The 21,030-nt window shown below is 38.0% G+C and overlaps 1 protein-coding gene across 2 annotated transcripts in view; it reads right to left on the bottom strand.

Moving 5' to 3' along the window:
• Nucleotides 1-117: 117 nt before the first annotated feature.
• The window catches only part of apaf1 (apoptotic peptidase activating factor 1), a 52,082-nt gene continuing 31,169 nt past the window's right edge, over nt 118-21,030 (bottom strand). For both annotated transcript variants that reach the window (XM_041977779.1, XM_041977780.1), the window contains exon 27: nt 118-2,149. In XM_041977779.1, coding sequence (XP_041833713.1) covers nt 2,003-2,149 — 147 coding nt within the window. In that variant the 3' untranslated portion in view covers nt 118-2,002. The remainder of the gene's footprint in view (nt 2,150-21,030) is intronic.

The following is a 21,030-nucleotide window of genomic DNA, read 5'->3' as shown; positions in this document are numbered from 1 at the left end:
ATTTCTACGTTTTCCAGCTTTTTTAAAAAAATGTTTTTAACATCCTTTAAATTTAGGGAATAGCTAAGCTGAAAATAGCTATTAACAAAAGAAATGACCTTCTGTTACACTGAAAACTTATTTTCACCCTTTATTCACACATCTGTTCCACATGCACATATTTATCTATTTTGGGAGAAAGGTCTAGTTGAATTTATTTGATTGCAAGACACAACACTTTAATTTCTTTTCTTTCTCAAGTCCAACCTTTCACTTTCACTGCTAACCTAAAAACATTCAAATGAACAAAATTTTGAACTACAAATTTGGACAATTTTGCCGCACAGCATTCTGGATGTGAAAGTTTATTATTGTGATAGCTGTAAACACAAGTGCCAAAAATATAAACCAAGTTTCACAGGTTGCAATGTGAACATGCACACAACGTGACAGCATAGGTAGTTATATCATTTTATAAATTACACTCACACCACAATATATAATAACTCTAAATACATCCAGAGCATGCATCAATATTCCTACAAATGTTTCCCAGAGATATCCAGACCAGAAGGAAATTTACTGATTGAATTTCAAAGCACCAACGTGGAAGAACGGTAACGTGAAACCATATTATCCTTAAATTTTAAAATATATTCTTAAATAATGAAGTGTTCTTGTAGCCATGGCTTCTACAGGACCTGGGCTCAACGCATCCTCACTGCAGTGAGCAGGTTTGATAGATTACAGCTTGTGTGGCTCTTAGTCAAAGAGACATGAATAAGCACAGCGGTTCATCAACGGCCACATTATATAAAAGATTATTTAAAGTGACATCAACTCCAGCGTGCTGCAAACAAGGAAACAGCTCAGTAAGAAAACAGGATATAAATGTGCATTAAAAAATGGGATATAGAGCCAACACACTGATACATATTTTTTTTAAAGCATTTGATAAAGCACACGTTGAAATTTGATTATGAATTATAAATCACATACTTTTTTCGTAAAAAACATTTTACCTTTGATCCAAGTTCAAAAGTACAAATACTTTGGCAGTGCAAACAGTCCGCAGTCTTTGATTGGGTACAATTTCAAATGTTTAAGTCATTATAATTTCATGACAACGTGAATTTTTAATGCTCATCAAATTGCACCAAAAGTTCTACGTGAGCTGGTGGACTGAAAAGGCACAACCCATTTACACAAAACATGCTCTCATACTCATACAGTCATTCCCTGTTAAGACTAAGGCTGTAGTGGACATAAAAGGCTCAAAAAGACAAGAAGATGAGGTTCACACCAGATGCAGAACATTTACCGTCAAATGCAAACATGAAAAATACATGTACGAATACACAAACTGGCTTAAACAGCTCATTTAATATTTAATCCCAAAACCAGATTTATTATTTAAATCTGAAAAAATGCGAGGATCCCACATCTTTAATGTGATAATGAACTCATTAATCATTCTTTTTTAAGTGTTGCATTTTAATGCATTTCATTCGACTGTATTTTATGTAAAAAAAAAGACATTTTGCATCCACTTTCTTGAGGTTTAAAGATAAGAATCTGCACTTTGAAGAGTTGCTGCAGCCATTTTTAATTTCAAGGTGTTGTAGTGAGTGTGATGCTCGATGTAATGTGTATCAGATACATACATAGATTTCTGAGACCTATTGCATCACCATGTGGTTAAAACTTGGCTCAAAACCCTGTTTGTATACAGTTTAATACTTGTTTTCTGCCCCCTGCTTCACACCTTTTGCACCACATTAATTCTGACATATAACATAGTAAATATATGTAAATTAGTTTTTTTTTGTTTTGTTTAAGGATCAAATGTAAAATATTGAATTTTGTATTATTTCTTGAGTCAGTCATTAAAGTGTTAGAGTTGCTGACTAGAGTATGCATCAGTGCAAAAGGAGGAAGAAATGTAAACTTGCCCTTAATGCTACACAGTTAAACACTGTAGTATTTTGCTGGATAGTGGTTGTTGTGTTTTTGTCCTCCATTTTCAGTAAATCCTCCGGAGGATGTAGAGGATGCCGATGCTGTCAATGGTGACGAAGGTGGAGAAGTCCGCGGATATATGGATCTTCTTCAGACTGCTTCCTGTTGGGTAGAAGGTCTGCAGGGCGTCACCTGTCGCCACATCCCACCACTGGAACAAAGAACAAAAACCGTCTTCAGGCTTTGTGGTTGAGGGATAAAGAAACTTTTACACATTTCCCTTTTGAAATTTTCAGCTTGAAACCTGTGAAGTAGTTTTTACATTTTTGGGAACATGTGAAGATGAATTCCAGGGTCGTATCTTAATCCTGTCCAGGTAAATTGTATCTGAGGTGCTTTAACTATGTGCACATCGTCATAGATCTGCATGAATCTCTAACATAAATGCACATTAAACTTTTACAGACAACTCAGTCATGGCAGAAAAACTGAGCTTTATGATGGCTGCACAGGGGACCATGATGAATTCAACAGTATATTACACAAACACACTCACACACAATCCCCATCAGCTCTCCTGAGTGATTCTGTTTAATCTCGGTTTAAAGCTGACATTTTACAGTCAAGCATGGTCTCGCAGGGATGAATCATCAAAGCCGCATCGAGTCAATCATTTACAGCCTGGCGAGAATATGCGCACATACAACTTTAAGAATGTTAAGCTTGATAATGTCACATCACAACAAGATTATTAAACCTTTTCCAGCTGAATAAAAGACTGAGTTGCATCGTTATGGTTCAAGCTTTGGTTCTGTGTTTTCTGTGTAAACGTTCTGCATGTGTGTGTTTCCAGACAGAAACAGCAGAGGTGACAGCAACAGAAGTCTGATTTACAGAGCACACACACACAAATTAAAGGTGAGCTCATTTGCATATTTTAATAATATGGAGTCAAAATAAACGGTTTCTTAGATTTGTATTTTTCTTTTCTTGTGTGACAGCAAACCCACGGCTAACTGGACCTTCGTTATGATCATTACACACAGAATAGCTAAAGTTCTAGAAAAAAAAAATATCCTGAACGCTACAAAAATGACATTTTAGGACAATATTTTGGGCCTTTGTTTGACTTTAAAAGTACACTTAAGCAACCTAAGGCTAATAGACAGCCTAAACTTTTCTTTTCTTCTTCCTTGTCCTCTCCAGCATCTTAGTAAGAAGAACGATGGTCTACTTAAGTATTACTCAACTTGAAAAATGTTAAATAACATCTCAATGCTGAAGCTGACAGGGGGAACAAAGGAGAGTGAAGAGAAGCTATAAAAGATAGAAAAAGCCGCAAAACAGAAAAATCTGACTAGCTGCTACACCTGTAAAGAAACTTCACCCCATGTATCTTACAGCATCTGTAACCACGATAGACAATCATCAGGAGCACCCGCAGGAAGACAGCTTCAACTTTAACTTTATAGGTGTTGGCTGTCCAGTGGTACAGCGTTGCTTTGCAAGAAGAAGATATCTGAAATCTCAGCTGTTTGCATGTTTTCCTTGCACCTGTGTGGGTTTTCTTCCTATTCTCCAGCTTTCTCATGCAATCTAAAACATGTAGCATAAACTGGTGATTCTCAACAGACTATAGGTGCAAAACCCTGGTCTTGTTCTTTCTCTTCTAGTTACTGAAATGTAGTATTATTGCTTTATTCTATTCGGAGTTCATTTAGGATTTGCCCTGTTTTCATGGTGTGCGTACTCAGATTGTATTCCTTTGTTATTTCAGTAAGTTTTTCTCATCCCAGTTCCTGATCATCACACCTTGGTTCCATGTTTTCCTTTGTTCAGTGCTAGATCCTTGTCTACCCTGCTGTAGGATCTATTTCTTTGCATCATCTGGTCCAGTGTTCTCCATGTTTTCCTGTTGTAGCAGTGCCTTAATTAATTCTCAGTTAAGTTCACTCGCCTGCATTTGGGTCTTATCTCCAAAACTCCAAAACTCTGAGTATGAATTTTGATTTAAAAATAAAAGAAAAAAAGCATATGCACCTTTTCATATCTAAAAACACACATAAACACATGAGCATACATTCTTTAGTTACAGGCTTGCTCTTCGGTCACCTCTGTTACCCTGATCAGCCACCACCCACCAATCCTTTTTGTGATTAACTGGCCACATACTAGTCTGTGGATGATGCATAGATCATAGCCGATCATAAAGAAGTACTAAAAAATTTACCATATAGAGTCTCTGAATAAACACTACATGTTGTGGCTGGATTGTAAACCTCCTGAACGGGATAGAAATGCCTGGAAAACTTATGTAGATCACCTAAAGGGTAAGCTATCCATCACAGTTTACCTCACAGAGCTACACACTACCGCTCCTGAGACACTGTAGACAACATAAGTGATAGAGTTCGGGGGTACCAGCGATATAACAGTTTTAACAGAACAACTCTCATTATACCCACTGTTTGTCTCTTAGTTATGCTAACTCCATTGCACAGGTATACTAGGATAAAACAGCTGTGGTGATGTGAAGTGTAAAGATGCTGGATCAAGTTTATATTAAGGTAAAAACCAGGTCATGTCAGAGCTGATATATTGAAGCCTCATTTCCCTGGTTTTATACACCAGAAGAAAAAAAAATCCCCTTTAGAGTCTAAAACCCTGTAAGAGTCAGAGGCCTGCTAACTCACAGCTATTAATAATTCACTAAGCAAAGAGAAAATCATGTTCTTTCCCTACATACAAATACCATTTTCTAGCCTTTCACCTACAAACCCCCCAGGGATGAGGCATCAAATCATTTCTTATTATATACTAATAACACATAAAACACAATAGTGCAAGAAAGCACGTACATACAACAGATGCTTAGCATGATTTCTAGTAGTACACATCCACTGCTGGTCCTTTAATGTTTATGTATACAGTGCCATAATAAATCTGTATGATGTTTACTAGAACATCAAAGCCATACTATGTAATTTGCTTTTGCCCTCGAGGATAAACGAGGATGTGCATGACATCTAGTTAAGCTAATTCATTTAACAAGCCTGCTGTGTTCATAAATATAAAACTGACTCAAGATGTTTAATATAATCCTGTTGGATGCAAGTATGATGGAGAAATGTTCACAAAGATGCAACCAAGTTACATGCAGCGACAGTTTTGCATCTGACAGTTTGTGAGCAAAGGCAGGATTATATACATAAATACATATAAATGCAGTCATAAATCAGAGTTTCCCCAGCTATGATCAGACCCCCCCCCTGCTCAAACACCATCAAGAACCAATGATGCTGGCAGGACTCCCAGCAAAATCTGTTTTAAACTAATACATCATAGCTTAAAAACACATTTATGGATTTTTTTAAACATTTAAGCTTTATGCATAAAAAATAACGCCATTACAGCAAAAATAGCATGCTACAGAGTTAATTTAGATCAATAAACAGCCCACCAAAGTGATCCATTCCTGACAGACTCACGCTTGCTTGAATTGCTAAAATGTGGATGAATTCATTTAAAATTAATTCAGCTTTCTTTGTATCACCATGTCATGACAAAGTCTTCTCAAGGCCCTTTTAATGATATAGTTCAATCCAATTTTAATCCAGCTGACTTTAATTCGTTCCATTTCAGTCCATTTTTATAATATATGTGTTAATATGTCGGTTCATAAAAAAGAAAACAGCTGGGCTAAAGAAGGAAATCCTCTTTTTGTTTGATCCTATGAATGAGGCGACAGTGGGGAGAAAAAACTGGATGAAAAACCTCCAGCAGAACCAGAGTCAGGAGGGACGACCATCTGCCTCGGCCGATCAGAGGTATCGATACACATTAAAGAAAATGGCTTAAACTGGTAGATTCCTTTAATTTACAGTTCCTTAAAAGTGGAAATTCATTATTTCTAGATTGAAGGAATTAAAGAATTGCTAGAGGTGTCATTTCATCTGGAGTATGTAGTCTTATTTATCTAAATGGAGCTAAAATGTTCCACTTTCATTATAAAAACTGTCCAGTATTATCAACAGGTGTTTGTGATCTGTGTCTATTTTATGCTAGAAAGTCCAGCATAAAGAATTATTATTATAACTGAATCAATTAAAATGATGGCGACAAGCCACATTACAAAGACTTTTTTAAAGCTCAAACTAAAATATTAATGAGCTGAAAACATGTCGCATGTCTGTACAGATCATGTGCAGTTATTTTTTTTACTGAATAAAACAAGAACAGACGTGTGACAGTGCAGACTGAGGTGGATCAGTTCGGTCAGTGGTATGATGGAACAAATACACATTTGCTTTAAGTGTAATTGCATCTGAAGAGAAAAAAAGGCTGAAAGGAGCCAAAACATTGACAGCTCAAACAAAAGAATAATGCTCTGCCTGCTGCACACGTATACAAGCATACACGGAAATAAACCACCAATCAGACAGAGAAAAACCAGTCAAAGAACAACTACATTAAATCTCACAAGAAAATACAGAAACAACTAAATAAAGAAAAGCATCCACATCCTCCATCTGGTTATAAAAAAAGGATTAGCAGAGAGAAGCAAAATAAATGTTTAAAGCAGTCGCTGGGCTGGATGGAGGGAGAAAATGTGTGGAAAGAATGATGCTGCTTTTACTATGAGCAGAAAAAAAGGGACCAGAAAACTCACTCAGTTGAATCAATTACACAGAAGCATGATGGCGAGACTTGAGTGGATAGCATGCATTTTTCATGATGTTGTACAAGCAGGGAAGGGAGCTGTTTCCACTCAAGAAGGAGAAAATTGAAAAAAGAGAAAAACCAAACCTGCATAGATGGGAGGTAAATGATAGACTAACTGAAAAAAGGAGCCAGTGGAGATAAAAGATGCAGAGATTGTCCAAACTGTTGTGTTTGTGTGTAACACTGCACCCATATCCTCTGAGCAGATGGCCGATCGGCTGATATAAACACGTCACCGTGGGACAATCGATTTATGGGAGTTAGTGATTCACATGGATGCTAAACGACTACACAGTGTGTGAAAACCTTTGAGCTGCTTACTGTGTTTAATGTGTGTACTTTCTAACATCCAAAAAGCTTTTTTACTTTTTTTCTGTGCTGCGGCTGCTGAAATTAAGAAAGTATGGTGGAGCAAAAAGAAACATAAGGGGTTATAATAATGTGAAGGAGTATGCTGCATGAATACAAATGCAGTGCTGGAGTTGAAAGCTCTTGAGAAAACACATTAGTGCATTAATCTGGAAATAACAGTGTTATAATGTATTTAGAGGGTTATGTATGCTACTTTAGCTCATTTGGCTGGGAGGACACAAACAAGTGCAACACTTTAAATTGCATCAAAATGATGGCAAGTATTATAAAACTGAATATGCGCGTGGTAGGTAACTGCAGAGAGCATCCAAGAAAGGCACAAAAATGCAGCAAGAAATATGAAAGAAAAAAAATACAGGTGAATATATCCTGATATTTGTCATAAAAACCACTAAATGCACAGCTTCTAGATTTAAAGGAACCCTGTATGATTTAGTGACCTCTAGTGGAAGAGCTGCAGATTGCAACCAAATAAATGAGCATCTCCGGCTTCCTGCCAAGTGTGCAGGAGAATAAACGTGCAAAACATTTGAAACATGTTTGGCAAAATGTGGAAAATTGATGGTTCAATAAGTCAGAATAAGAAGAAGAGAATCTGCATTGTCTCCAGATGCAAAATACTAATTACTGGGTTTTGAGACGCAAGTTTGTTTAGTAAATGAGGCTTAAAAAGGCAAAATTGGGTTTCTAAACAGATTTAAACCATAATTTTTAAAAGGTATTCATTTGAACAATTATTCATCACAAGATTATTGTCATGGCATCCGTGAATATGAGGTTAACAGTTGAATATGAGGTCTTTCAGCACATGGCTGACACAGATTGAACATTCGTTATGATAAAAACACCCCCATAAAAGACATTGTTTCTGCTACCATGCTGGGTTTTTTTTTTTACTTCATTGTTAGTATTTCTGTTTTTCTGATGTAATACAACTAAAGCTCCAGATAAACAGTCGTGACCACATCTCCATTTCAGCTTTTTTTTTTTTAAATCACACCGAACTTCTTCCTAAAAAGCTGCATCTGAGACGACGCCAGCACCTTTCTCAAAAGTCTGGAAGTTCTCCAAGAAGTCTGCACAAAAACAGATTTTCTAAAGCTCACCCTCTGAAAACAAGAGCAAGTCCAGGTAAAAAAAAAATGGTTTGCCAAAACCTCAAGATATAGCTTGGAAAGAGATCAAGCTTGTAAAAAATGTTTGGAAAAAACACCTAAAAGCAATAATTTTATGTATAAATGACACGATTAAATTATTGACTGTGGTGTAGACGGTTTATTTAACTTTTTGTGGCGTTTAGGGTTTTCCTGTTCATTTGAAACTGTGCTGTACCCATGCCTGTATTTTTGGATCAATATTGCGCCTACCAGTACTTTCCCTGTTGCATTTATCTGTATGATCTCTGCGTTTGTAAGTTTAGTTGTTTTGAATATCACCTGAATTGGTATATGTACATTTATACTTGCTCATGCATCATTAAAACACAATAAAAAGACCTTGTTAAAAAAAAACACATTTTACTTATAGGTCAAAATTAAATGATCACTGTGTCAATGTCAGTAACCCTAATTCCTTCCAGCCATTATCAGAGCAGCACCAGAACTCGTATGACAGACCTATTTAGTCCTCAACGTTAGATGTTGAAGGCTAAATAGGTCTGCTTATTCAGGCTGCCTGAGGGAAAGTCAGCATCACTTACATAACTGAAAAACCTGTCTCGTGTCTTCCTGTGAAGGCCTGAACAATGCTTTTGTGCCAGTGAAAGCACAGTTGGGGCTTTCAGAAAGGTGGAGAAAGGTAATTTATCTTCCTCTTACATAAATAGCTCCACTACAGAGTCCACAGGGAACAGGTACAGTTTCTCATATATATAAAAATGTCATAAAAATCTCCAGTCACAGCAGAATGGATGGCAGAAGAAGAGGAAGATTACAGTAAGTAGGGATGCCAGCTGGAGTAGATTCAGGTGATTCTTTTTAAAGCAGCCTCAATTTTATCAGAAAAAAGGAGGATTTTAGTGAGAGATGCTTGTGACCAGGTCAAGAGTGGAGTACAGAGGGATGCAGTGCAGCTGAATTATTCATGTAAGGTTTCATCTACTGAAATATTGATGCTCAAGCAATCCTCTGCACATGTCTCCTTCACATAATATCTGTTTTATCACTTCCTCTTACCTGCATTTCCACCAGTGTAGGAAAATGGAAATTAATATGGACGGCGCAGAGCTTAGGAATATGATGTTCTTGTATTGGTCAGATTTGTCCTTTTAGTTATTTTATACATGTATTTTCTTCCTAAAGAAAGAAATAGATATAAGAAAAGTGAGAGGAAAAAAAACATAGGAGCACTTTCTCTAAAAGTAGGTTATAGAGAAGAAAGATCCTCTCAAGGAGTGGGTCTTATGTTATTTGATATGATGGATTCAGTCTTGAAATTACATAAAGGCATCGGGATTCATGCATTTTATTTTTACTAAAATGCCTGTCGATCAAAGCGGAAATTAGTCCTGATTTGATTTAAACTGCCGTACGTTCACATCAAACCAACAGATGCCTGATAAAAGACAAATGAATGAGGTCACATCCTGATTGGACGGCTCATCGGAGGTACATTATGTTGATGGTGATTTCAAACTTCCAAAGACATTGTGGATATTGGTATAAAAGTGCTAATTGGATCAGAATATGTACGTCTTCAAAACAGCTAAAAATTCATAAAAACACCTGAAACGTATGAAGGAGTGAAAATAGCACTTCCTGCAGAGTAAGGATGAGTTGTAAGGTAACTGTGGTAGAAATGCAGAATCAAGAATCAAGAGCTTCTGTTTCAGTCACATCATACCAGCTTGTTTACAATGCAGAAACTCCTCTGTCATCTTTAATCCCAAATTCATTCAAGAAGTGGAAAACTGTCCGTTTAGTTTGGAAACCTCAGGACAAAAGCAGCTTTTTATTTTAAAACCATCTTCCATGGTGAGTATGGGGTTCATTACTTATTTCAACAAACTAATGTCAATCAATGCATTGCAACAACTCAGCACTTAAAAGAGACTGGATGCTGAGATGAGGAAGCAGGGAGGTCAAAAAGTTTATGATAAATATGAAAAAGCTAAAAATCTGAAAAAATAAACTGGTGAGCCTCCATGGATTATTTAAAACATGCACCATCTCGCTCCATTTTCTGCTCACCATCTCCACTCTGCCTCATTTTATCTCACTGTGATTTGCACACTTACAGAGCCCCTTCTTCTCCAGCCAGAGAGACAATTAACCCTGGCTTAATGAGCGACACGGGGGAAAACAACTGCCAAATAAATATTTCACCAGCTTGTGCTTGTTCCCAAAGCTTGACACCGAGAGAACAGAATCCAGGGCGCTTTCCTTCCAAGCAAGACTCTTTCAAACTTCTCCACTTTTGCATTTTCTCACTCAGAAACAAACAGCAAAGGAGAGTGAAGGGCGTGCAGCAAACATCTGGATGTATCGCAGCAACACGAGGAACAATGTGCACACTTGGAATCCCTGGAATAGTGAGAAGAAAAAAAGATGCACTTTTAGAGGCTGCTTTGCATCTTATGAGTGTGTGAAGGTATTTTTAGAGGCAGTTCAGTCTCTAGGCTGGAGCAGCACAGCAGGAAGCTCATTTCTGGAACAGCATGACGAGGAGAGGAGAGCTGAACCAAAGCAAAACTCTGAATGCTGCCTGAACCAACACGGTGGCCTGTGAAACACAGACTTATTTACACACCTGTCCTGTCAGGCAGTTGTCAAAACGGCTTATTTCCATTTCTGGACAAATTTTGAAGGAGGAGAGGGGATGGATCAAAGTAAAATAAATAAATAAATAGAAAGCCACAGGGTGCAACCAGCATGCAGAAGCTTTAATATCCGAGATGGCTTTTTATTTTTGTTGCTACTCAAAAGACTCACTGTAGTCGAGTCCTACACAAAGATAAAATCCGCCTCAAACAGAAACTCATTCACTGTTGTTGTAAAGACTTCAAAACACTTTAACTGAATAACACAAACAGGAAAAAGTTGCTATTATTAAATCTTCACTGTATTAATAGACTGTTGTTTGAGTGCTTTTTGCTTTTTGGGGGGACATAATGTAACAACAAAGAAAACAGAAGCAATGTTAGAATAAAAAGAGCTAGTTTTTAATAAATGTGCTGGTAAATAAAACCCATCCCCAAAACTCAACCACTTAATTATCAGTTTTGGTGTCATGTGGTTAAAAATGCCAAAATATCTTTACTGTTCTTTCAACTGACAACTTTATCAACAGCCATGTTTGCGTGTTTGTTTTCAGACCTTTACTGTTATTATTATTTACAATGCCTCACATTGAAGTGCAGCTGATTATTTGTAAGGATGATTTCTACCTGAACACGTGTTTCATGTACTTTAACTGAATTAAGTGCATATTATTGTATAGTAATAGATTGCATTATCAATAGTTTGATCAATCAAGATCAACCAGATCTTAATTGATCTGAATGAATGTCATCGGATAGAAATCTTCTTCTTTATATAAAGGATTTTTATGTTGACCAGGCTTTTAATCTGAATAAATGTGTTCTTATAAACATGCCTGTTTACATCCAAATGCAGACTAAACCAGTTTAGTTTTTTCCGTAAAGCCGGAATCATCTTAAGAAATAAACCAAAAACAAAGAATAAGACATGGAAAGAACAAAGCGGAGAACTGAACTAAAAACGAGACATTTGTGTGGTTGTTGAGGTACTGTAGAACTGCTTCGGGTCACGTAGCCTCCGCATAATGAACGTACAGCAGGAATCCACCATTGTTGTAGATGTTTGAGGCGCCCATTAACAACGGCTAATTCAGCAGCCATCTTGCATTCTGTCTTTTCCCTGAACTCAAAAGCCCATAAATGTCTGTTATGGTTGTTTAACGCTGCCTTCAGCTTTTACTTGGCACCAACATTTACATTTTGCTACCTACCTGCTACATATACCCAAAGCATGTCCTGTCTCATGTTTAACCACATAACAACTAGCAAGAAATTATAAAACAGCTCGTCAATGTAAGGTTGTTCTCAGTGGGGAAAATAGTGATGTTCAGTTCCTTCAGTACCTGGCAAGACTTCCAGCTGCTCTAATAATGGGCAAATAATAGTGTTGTTTGGTAAATTAGCATTTTAATCAAAGGGTCATCTGACAGCAGCTGGTAGGTCCAACGTAAGGTGTGCTCATGATCAAAAATAGTCTTTTCATTAACATTTCCTGAATATATCCTGAAAACTGAATGAGGACACATAATAAATACTTGCCGCAAATGCAACAGATCATACAGAATTTGGCCTTCAGAGAATGGATTTAGAGAAAAACACATTTACTCACGGCTCAGTCAGTCTCATACAAGACTCTTTACTCTTTGATGCTCCATCCATCCTTCAGAGAGGTGACTGGACTTATTCTGTACTCACGCAACATGCTGCTCCTAATCTTTGTCAGGTTTTCCATCCATCATCTGTCTCTTGAGAGAAGGTCAATGCAACCTTTCCCACTCATTTCATCTGGCCTCCCTGCGACCATGCATTGTCATGAGACTGGCCTAGAAGGATGATAGGCTGTAATGGTGCATTGGCCAGAGAGGTCTCATAAGGCTGCACTTAATGATGGCTGAGAAAACAGCTAAAAGACGGATGGGTTTAAAGCCTCTGCATTCTATAATTGCTTTATTCTTGCCTATAACAAAAACACCACCCTGCAAGGAACCTTAACACACAAGTGGTAAAATACATGACATATATATGTATTATTTTGATTAAACCTGACAGCACAGGAAACAAGCTTTATACTTAGAGGTTACCACAGCAGACAAAGAGTGAAAATGACAGCAGGAAGAAAAATTAAATAAATGTGTGAAGCAGAGAGATTTCATTGGAAGGAAGCAGGAAGAACAGGTCCTATGGGAGCAAAAGGCCTGATCTTCCTGTCAGAATCAGAAAAGTAGAGAAGAAAGTGGGGAGAGTGTAAGAAGATGAGATGAGGTGAGAAGGTGCTCTCTTTCTCTTCCATCGCTGCCTCATCTGATAGCTGATGTCTGACAACAGAGATGGCAGGGGAGAACAATCATCTTAAACACTCCCATCCATCTGGGCATACACTGTGTGTGAATGTGTGTGTGTGTCAGAGTAAGTGCATCACTGTGGGCAAAACAGACCGAAGATCAAAAGGAAAAAACTGTCATTGCTATTTTTAGCAATAGTAATCAAGTGGGTGCAACTGAAATGTGAACATCCTGCAAGCCTCAGACGGCCTTTTATTCACACCTTTACAGATGTGGCCAATTACGAGAATTAGGACAATGAAACCAGCAAAAGACTTTTGTATGTCTAATGCAAAGCTGGCTGGTTACACACAAACCTGAGGGAATTATTAGATAAAATTGTTTTAAACTGGCTAAGCAACTCAACTCAACTTTATTTGTAAAGCCCTTTAAAACAAACCACAGCTGAAACAAAGTTCTGGACATAAATGGACAAAGCAACACATAAAAATACAAGAATCAGCAGGGAAATAAATAATATGATAAAATATAATAAAATAATTGTTCATTGTTTTTAAAACAAGTCTCATACTGGGCTGAAAGCCAAAGAATAAAAATGGGTTTTAAGATGAGTTTTAAAAATAGACAATGAGGAAGCTTGTCTAATGTGGAGAGGGAGCGACTGAAAAAGCTCGGTCCCCTCTGAGCTTCCGTTTGGACCTCGGTACGTCCAGGAGCAGCAGGTCAGCTGACCTGAGGCACCGAGCAGGAGCGTAGAGGTGGAGTAGTTCAGAGAGGTAAGGAGGGGCCAGACCATTTAAAGATTTAAAAACAAATAAAAGAATCTTAAAATGAACTCTGTAGTGTACTGGCAGCCAGTGAAGTGAGGCCAGGATGGGGGTTATGTGCTCCCTTTTATGTACTCCAGCTACGAGGCGTGCACGGGAGGACTGGCTAACCCCAAAATAAAGAGCATTAGAGTAATCCAGCTGAGATGTAATGAAGGCATGGATTACTGTTTCAAAGTGTTGATGTTGAAGAAAAGGTTTGACCTTAGCGAGCCGCCTGATGTGGAAAAAGCTGGACTTCACTACAGAGCTGATTTGACTTTCCAGTTTAAAATCATCCATCTTAAAACCCAAGTTTGAGACTGTTGGCTTTAAAAAACCTGCCAAGGTTTTGAATATCTTTATTCTTTATTTAGTTATTTATTTTATTTTACTTTATTTTATTTTATTCTTTATTTAATGTCTAAAACAGCTGAACTTTGAGCCAAACTTCAGCTTCAGATCCTCAGAGCCGAACCAGAAGGGCCAGTTCAAAACCTTTCAGACAACTTTTACTGATTAGCTTTGCTTCTGCAATAAAATCCAGCAATAATGATATAAACTACGTTTACTGGTCATAATGGACCTCTGATCTCATCAACAAAGCCACACAATAAAAATACTGTAAGTGAAGATCATCACATAGGTTTCCTCTGCATCTGAAGACTCACCACATTCTTCATAAAGTATCTGTTCAACTGCTTGTTAACACATATTTAATCAGCCAATCACATGGCAGCTAGTGATTAGCCATGAAGACATGGTCACGATGACCTGCTGAAGTTCAAACTGGCATCAGAATGAAGAAGAAAGGGGATTTAAGTGATATTTAAGGGGATATTTTCTTTCACCAAAGCCTACCTAAGTACTGATGCTGAGCATGTTCAACCCTTTATGACCTTTGGGATGTGGTGGAACAGGAGCTTCTCGTCATGGATGTGCAGCCAAAATCTCTACAGAAAGTTTTCAACACCTTCTTCAATCTATGCCACAGTGAATTAAGGTAAACGGGGGTTCAACCCGGTGCAAGCAAGGTGTATCTAATAAAGTGTCCAGAGAGTGCATGTCACCTCTTGTTAAAGGTTGATGAGATTACTGGGGCTTGACGATCTTAGATTAGAATAAAAATAAAATAAACAAGCATCAAACTATTTGTACTTTTTACAATTGCTGTCCGACATTTTCACAGCAGCAGGTGGATTTTCTTCTTCATGGCATCCCACCATCATCATCTAAATAACTCTGCAGTAGATCTTATTGCCGTATATGTGTGAAAGATTTAAGCATTACTTCAGATAAATTAAATAGAACCGTAAGTATGTTCAGCCGTGAACACAACGGGGCTGCAAACTGGATTTTCCTTTGACTCGAACTGCTTGTACAACAAAATCAGACAAAGCTACAATAATCTGCGTCAGTACCTACAGAGAGACACTTCAGGCCTTTTGTGTTGCTGGAACATGATGGTGTGAATTATTTGGGGCTGCTGGGCGGGTTTGTGTCGGTGCAGTCAGGATGAGCCTTTTCACACCTGCAGCCTCCATCTTGGACAGAAAGCACAGTGATGGATTGTGTCGTTTGGAGTTTGTGTGTTCTTGCGTTTGGTGTGTGTCAAGGCCAGGTGTGAGACAGGTGCAGCAGGACCCAGAGCGGAGGAAGGCTGGAGGAATGATGGGAGTCAGTGTAGGGTTTAACAGCCTCTCTCGGAGGAGTGGACCACGCTGCTACATCACAATCTGAAGCACACACACCAAAACAGACACACATTTTCTCTTCCAGGCAGTTATGTTTTGCAATCACACCCAAATTATTATATTTCTTGTAATAAAAAAAGAGGTACCAGCGATTTAAAAAAAAAAGGGGGGTAAGAAATGTTTTAATTAAACACTACACCAGCACCTTCTCTCAACAGGAAATTAGACAAGCATACACCCCCATGTACTGCCCTGCTGCTTTTAATTACACTAACACAATTCAGCCAGAAAAGGAGGGAGTCATAAAACACACAGTGAGAACAAGAAAGGATAAAACAAACATATACATATATAAAAATGACAGCAGCTTGAGAGATTATTAATGCAAAAGCATTGACAGACGAGTCAAAGAAAAATCTGAGACAAACAAGAAAAGCTTTTTTTCCACACAGTGAGCAATAGAGACTAATGGAAAGAGGCAAACAATAACAACTCCTCATGGTAGAGTCCTCACGTTGCATCATATCAAGCCATCATCAGACAGCCAGGGTAGACATCACCCGCTGTCACTATTCTGGCTCTTATCAGACCAATAACAACATCATTCTGCTCAGCAGCGAGGCAGTTGCACTGTGGAGGGTTTTTCTGATGCTGCGAGCTGTGATCAGACGGATCTGATAGCTGGAAACTCTCCACTGAATCTGATAAGAAAAACAGTGTCATGCCTTGTCTGAGTTAAAACAGCGACTGTCTTCCAAGAACACCGACACAACAGCGAGGGTTTGTGTGTACTTATTACCTCGTCTGAGCTAGTGGAACACAGCAGAGGCAGGCGATTTGCATGGGCTTAGATTACGGCCAATTAAAAAAGGTTAAGGAGGGTTTGTGTACATGCAAAACATTTAAAAACTATAATTATAATTTAATTAGTCTTGGTGATGCAAAGATGGATTTGCCACAGTCTTAAAATTCTCATCATTTCTTTCCTACCAACAATTACATTCATAGGAGCTAAAAGCAATACAGTGTTTGTTAAAGTCAGGCCTGAATCTTGCATCAGAAAGCATTTAAAATCGTGCATTTATCCTTTAACCTTGGATTCCTGCATGAACACATTTTAGAAATGTTTTTTCTTTTTTTGTATGCTTGAAGTAAGCGAGGCTTAGTTAGAAATGTCATGTACATCTCAGCCCAAATCACACTTGAGGCAATACGTGGGTGGAGTTATTCTGTGTGACCTTGACCGAAAAAAAAAAAAAAAAAAAAGTAGTTTATTTCTCCCACGAGATATTAACTGACTGGCAGCTGGTGCACTTCAGTGGCTTGGGTCAATAACTGATTTCTGAGATGCATTTTGACAGGAAACATCTCATTGCTGACCTCGAGTTTGGTCACGCTAGCTTCTCATGGCAGGAAACATTTTTACACTGCATATTAGAATAAATATTATTAGAATAAATAAAAAATTAAAGTCCCAAAGTTTGGTATTACACCATCTTGTTCTTTCCTAAAAACCGAACACAAGTCTGACTGAGAACCCATGCACTGAAGCGTGCAGCTAGATCACAGAGCTCTAATTATCATCTGTTCAGCTCTAAAAAAGACCAAAGTGTACGAAAAGGCTGCATTAAAGATTATATGAACAAACACGCCACTCAGTAAGGTCATTAGGAAAATTTTTACCAAGGAGAAGAATTAATTTCTCAAACTAGCTCAATAATAATTGCAATTCCTTTTGTGACTGTTAGAGACTTCCCCTGCTGGCCATTAGAGAAAATGCAGACTTCTAAATACAATGTGTGGGGAAACTAAACTTTAGAGCTTCTCCAACGACGCAGACCTTCCCTATCTTCAGATTCTAAAGAGTACAATGTCTGTTCGTCAGGCTTGATGGGAATCAGCAGATATGGTGCCATCTTTGGTTTATAAATAATAGATTCACAATGTTTAAATTTATTGGTGAAGGACAGCAATAAAAAGCTGTGGTCAATACACCATATAGAAGCACAATGTTTATTATGTTGGTGTATTATACTGGAGGATACTGTACCATGAAACCTGTGGATTTTTGGTTTACTGTCAACATAAACTAGATTTTCTAAGTTTACAGTACAGCTCAATACTGAAAACTGTTAAAAATGCTTCTCTAACTATTTTTAGATTTTAAAGGGCAAGAAGAGAAGCCCATCTATCTATTCTTGCTTAGTCCAGTTCAGGACCAGAAAGAGGCTGAAGTTTATCCCAGCTGCCATCAGACATGAGTTGGAAAACATCTGGATAAACTGCCCGTTCATAACAGCCAACACTAACGCAAACAAATCCTAGGATCAATTTAGAGCAGGGATGGGCAAACCTGGCCCTCGAGGGCTGTCCTGCAGGTTTTGGATGTTTCCTGCTGCAGCACACCTGAAAGAAATGAATGCTTGGCCAGAACTTGACGAAAGCCGTTGAGGAGGGAAACATTGAAAACCTGCAGGACTTTGGCCCTCAAGGTTCAGAGTTGTCCATCCCTGATTCAGGATCGCTACGGGGAAGTGTTGCTGCTGACCATGTCCATCCCTTTATGACCACGCTGCAGCATCTTCTGATGCACCATGTCACAAAGCTCAGATCATCTCCACCTGCTTGTGGTGGAACTAGAGATTCTCATCATGGAAGTGCAGCTGATGTTGCTAGCCTCTCTGTGTGTTTCACTTTGAAACACACACATCATCTCGATGTGTTGTATTCTGCATTCTCTACATTTTAGGGCCATCATATGAACATATTCTGATGTTTGCTAAGGAAAAAGATCATTGTATAGAAATTTTATACATCATTTTGACATTTCATTTATATGTTTAATAAGATATATCTGACATCTGTATTTTTGTGATTAAAACTTATTCTTAAATTCCACTTCCTGAACACAAGTAGCCCATAATTTACATCCTCCCTCGCTTAGATCTTAAGAGCTTTTATCGTATTCAGGCCAAACTTCAATATCAATCAGTCATCATCTATGATCCAAATGCATATCTTACTCAATCCCTCTGATCCTCCATAATGAAAATCTCTCCCTTACACCAGCTGAGCATAAATGCAAACCAAATACCCTGATGGAGAAGCTCAGACGGCTGCCAAACCCGGGACTGACAGAAAAACTATTACAACAGGAAATAATAATCATTGTTCCATGAATTCTTTTTGTTATAGATTTATATGTAAATTGTAATTCAATTGTCCTTTTTACAACTCAAAGATGTGGAGGAGCCGAAGTCTGAGAGACGGTTTTAAACATGAACTCGACAACAAGTCCACAAGAGACCGAGGACATCCGAGGACATTTCTCGATGTAAAAGAGGCGAGCATGAAGACACGCTGGCGAAAATCATTAAAACAGACAGACAGTTAGATTACCGTTGAGCTCTCTTGCTCTGCGAGCTATATTATCTGTCATAAGAGGCACACACTCTGTCATGGTAATTACTATGACAGACAGGAAGGACTCCCGTAGCTGTCCGGGAGAATAATCCATCACATCTCCTCATGTCTACAAGCTGATCCATCAAGCCGACATGCTTTGCTGCAGCAGAGAGAGAGGGTCTATGAAATGGAGCAATAAAAGTAACCTAATATCCACAGTAATTATGAGTGTCATCATAAAGTGTCGCGAGATAAAGATGATGAGCTCTGTGTTAAAGCAGCCCTTCCTCAGAGTTTACACACAAACATGCAGAGGGGTCATTTTGTGGATTTGATTTGATGAACAGTTTTGCCGTAAGCTGAAAAAGTTACGAAAAGGACAAAAAAGAGGTGATAATGTAAAAAGCAGCTCAGCTACTGAGCAAAGTTGCCTATTATTTATGGTATTTGTGACTTGTATGACCAGATCACAGTGGCCAGTCGCAGAAATATTTATTAACTGAATTTTAAAGGACAAAATTAAAAAGTTGACACTATTTTTCTAATTCTTTTTTTTTTTTTTTTTTTTAATGATCCTTCTCTGGGATCTAATAGAAAAATGTCAATATCTCTGTATTAACCAAAGCAGTTACTGTCTGTCAATAATTTACCATTTATTTATCTTTTATGTGTTTGATGAGATTATTATTTAGTTTATTTAACTATTTTGGAAAATAAGCTAATAAACTTGTTGCTGGTTAGATGAGATTTTTCCTGTTATTGTAATTATGCTACGTATGTAGGACTTTTTATTTTATTTGTTTAGTAATGATTTGAATAACTAATAATTCTACATCCTGATTTTACATTTTGGATAATTCTGGAACATTTATACTAATCCATGTTGTATAAATGAATAAAAGTTAGAGAAACAAATCTGCATTGATCTGTTAAATGAATGTAGCTGGATGGATGGAAAAGATGAGAATCATAAAAAGAGAAAACTAGAGGTGTTTGTTTGTCAGGGAATCTGAGGGAATCTTGTCCGACTTTCTCAGACAACAGCTGCTGTGATACAGAAGACTGCTCAGAGGCATCTCTGTTTTTCTATGTAAGCTGTCTTTATTTGAACTGTTATTGATCCTCGAGCTTTGCTCTAATGAGGAAAAAACTGTCTTCATTGTGGACATAATCTTTACCGAGAGCCTTCTACAGAGCCTTTACATTGATTGAATTTTCTTAATCCTCCACTCTGTTAGGATAACAACTATGCAAATGGAGCAAAGTTGCAACCTTTAAGTTTGCACATCTGTCTGGTGATGCTAAGCAGAAGGCTGGTAGTTGGAAAATGGCTGTTGGGCTAAAGCCAAGGAACAAAGTAAGCTTATTTAACAAGTGTTGCACTTTTTCTTTTAACTTATGCAAATGTGAGCAGGAGCAAACTCACCAGCCACTTTATCTGTTTAATCACTTGCTAACACAAACCAGCCAATCACATGGAACATTGAACGTGGCATTGTTGTTGGTCTGAGTGTTTCCTGGGATTTTCACACACAACCATGTCTCACTGGCCTCCAACGGCCTCCACAGTCACCAGAATTTGATTCAATAGAGCAGCTTTAGGATGTGGTGGAACGGGAGATTCTCATCATTGGATGCACCGACAAACCTGCAGCAACTGTTTGATGCTGTCATGTCAATATGGAAAAAACCTCTGAGGAAGGTTTCCACCACCCGGTTGAATGCCACTGAGAATAAGGCAGTTCTGAAGGTAAGAAGGAGTCCAGCCCACCACTAGCAAGGTGGTGGAAGTGGCTTGTGAGTGTAACATTTCCATCTCCTATTTCTGTTCCCAGAGTCAGAACTAAACGTGGAGAGGCAGCGTTCAGCTTTTATGCTCCTCACATGTGGAACAAACTGCCAGAAAACTGCAGGTCTGCTGACTCAGCAGTTTTACATCAGGGTTAAAAACGTTTTTATTTGCTGCCTTTTATCAAAACTGTTAAATTCCACACACTAGAACTTTATTTCTTACATTTTATCATTTTTCTTATTGTTTTTATTTAATTTCTTTT

The sequence above is a fragment of the Melanotaenia boesemani genome, chromosome 23, assembly GCF_017639745.1.
Source record: "Melanotaenia boesemani isolate fMelBoe1 chromosome 23, fMelBoe1.pri, whole genome shotgun sequence".
In the NCBI taxonomy this organism is placed as follows: Eukaryota; Metazoa; Chordata; class Actinopteri; order Atheriniformes; family Melanotaeniidae; genus Melanotaenia; species Melanotaenia boesemani.
The sequence above is the reverse complement of the archived record's forward strand: the minus strand, read 5'-3'. Positions and strand labels throughout refer to the sequence as shown.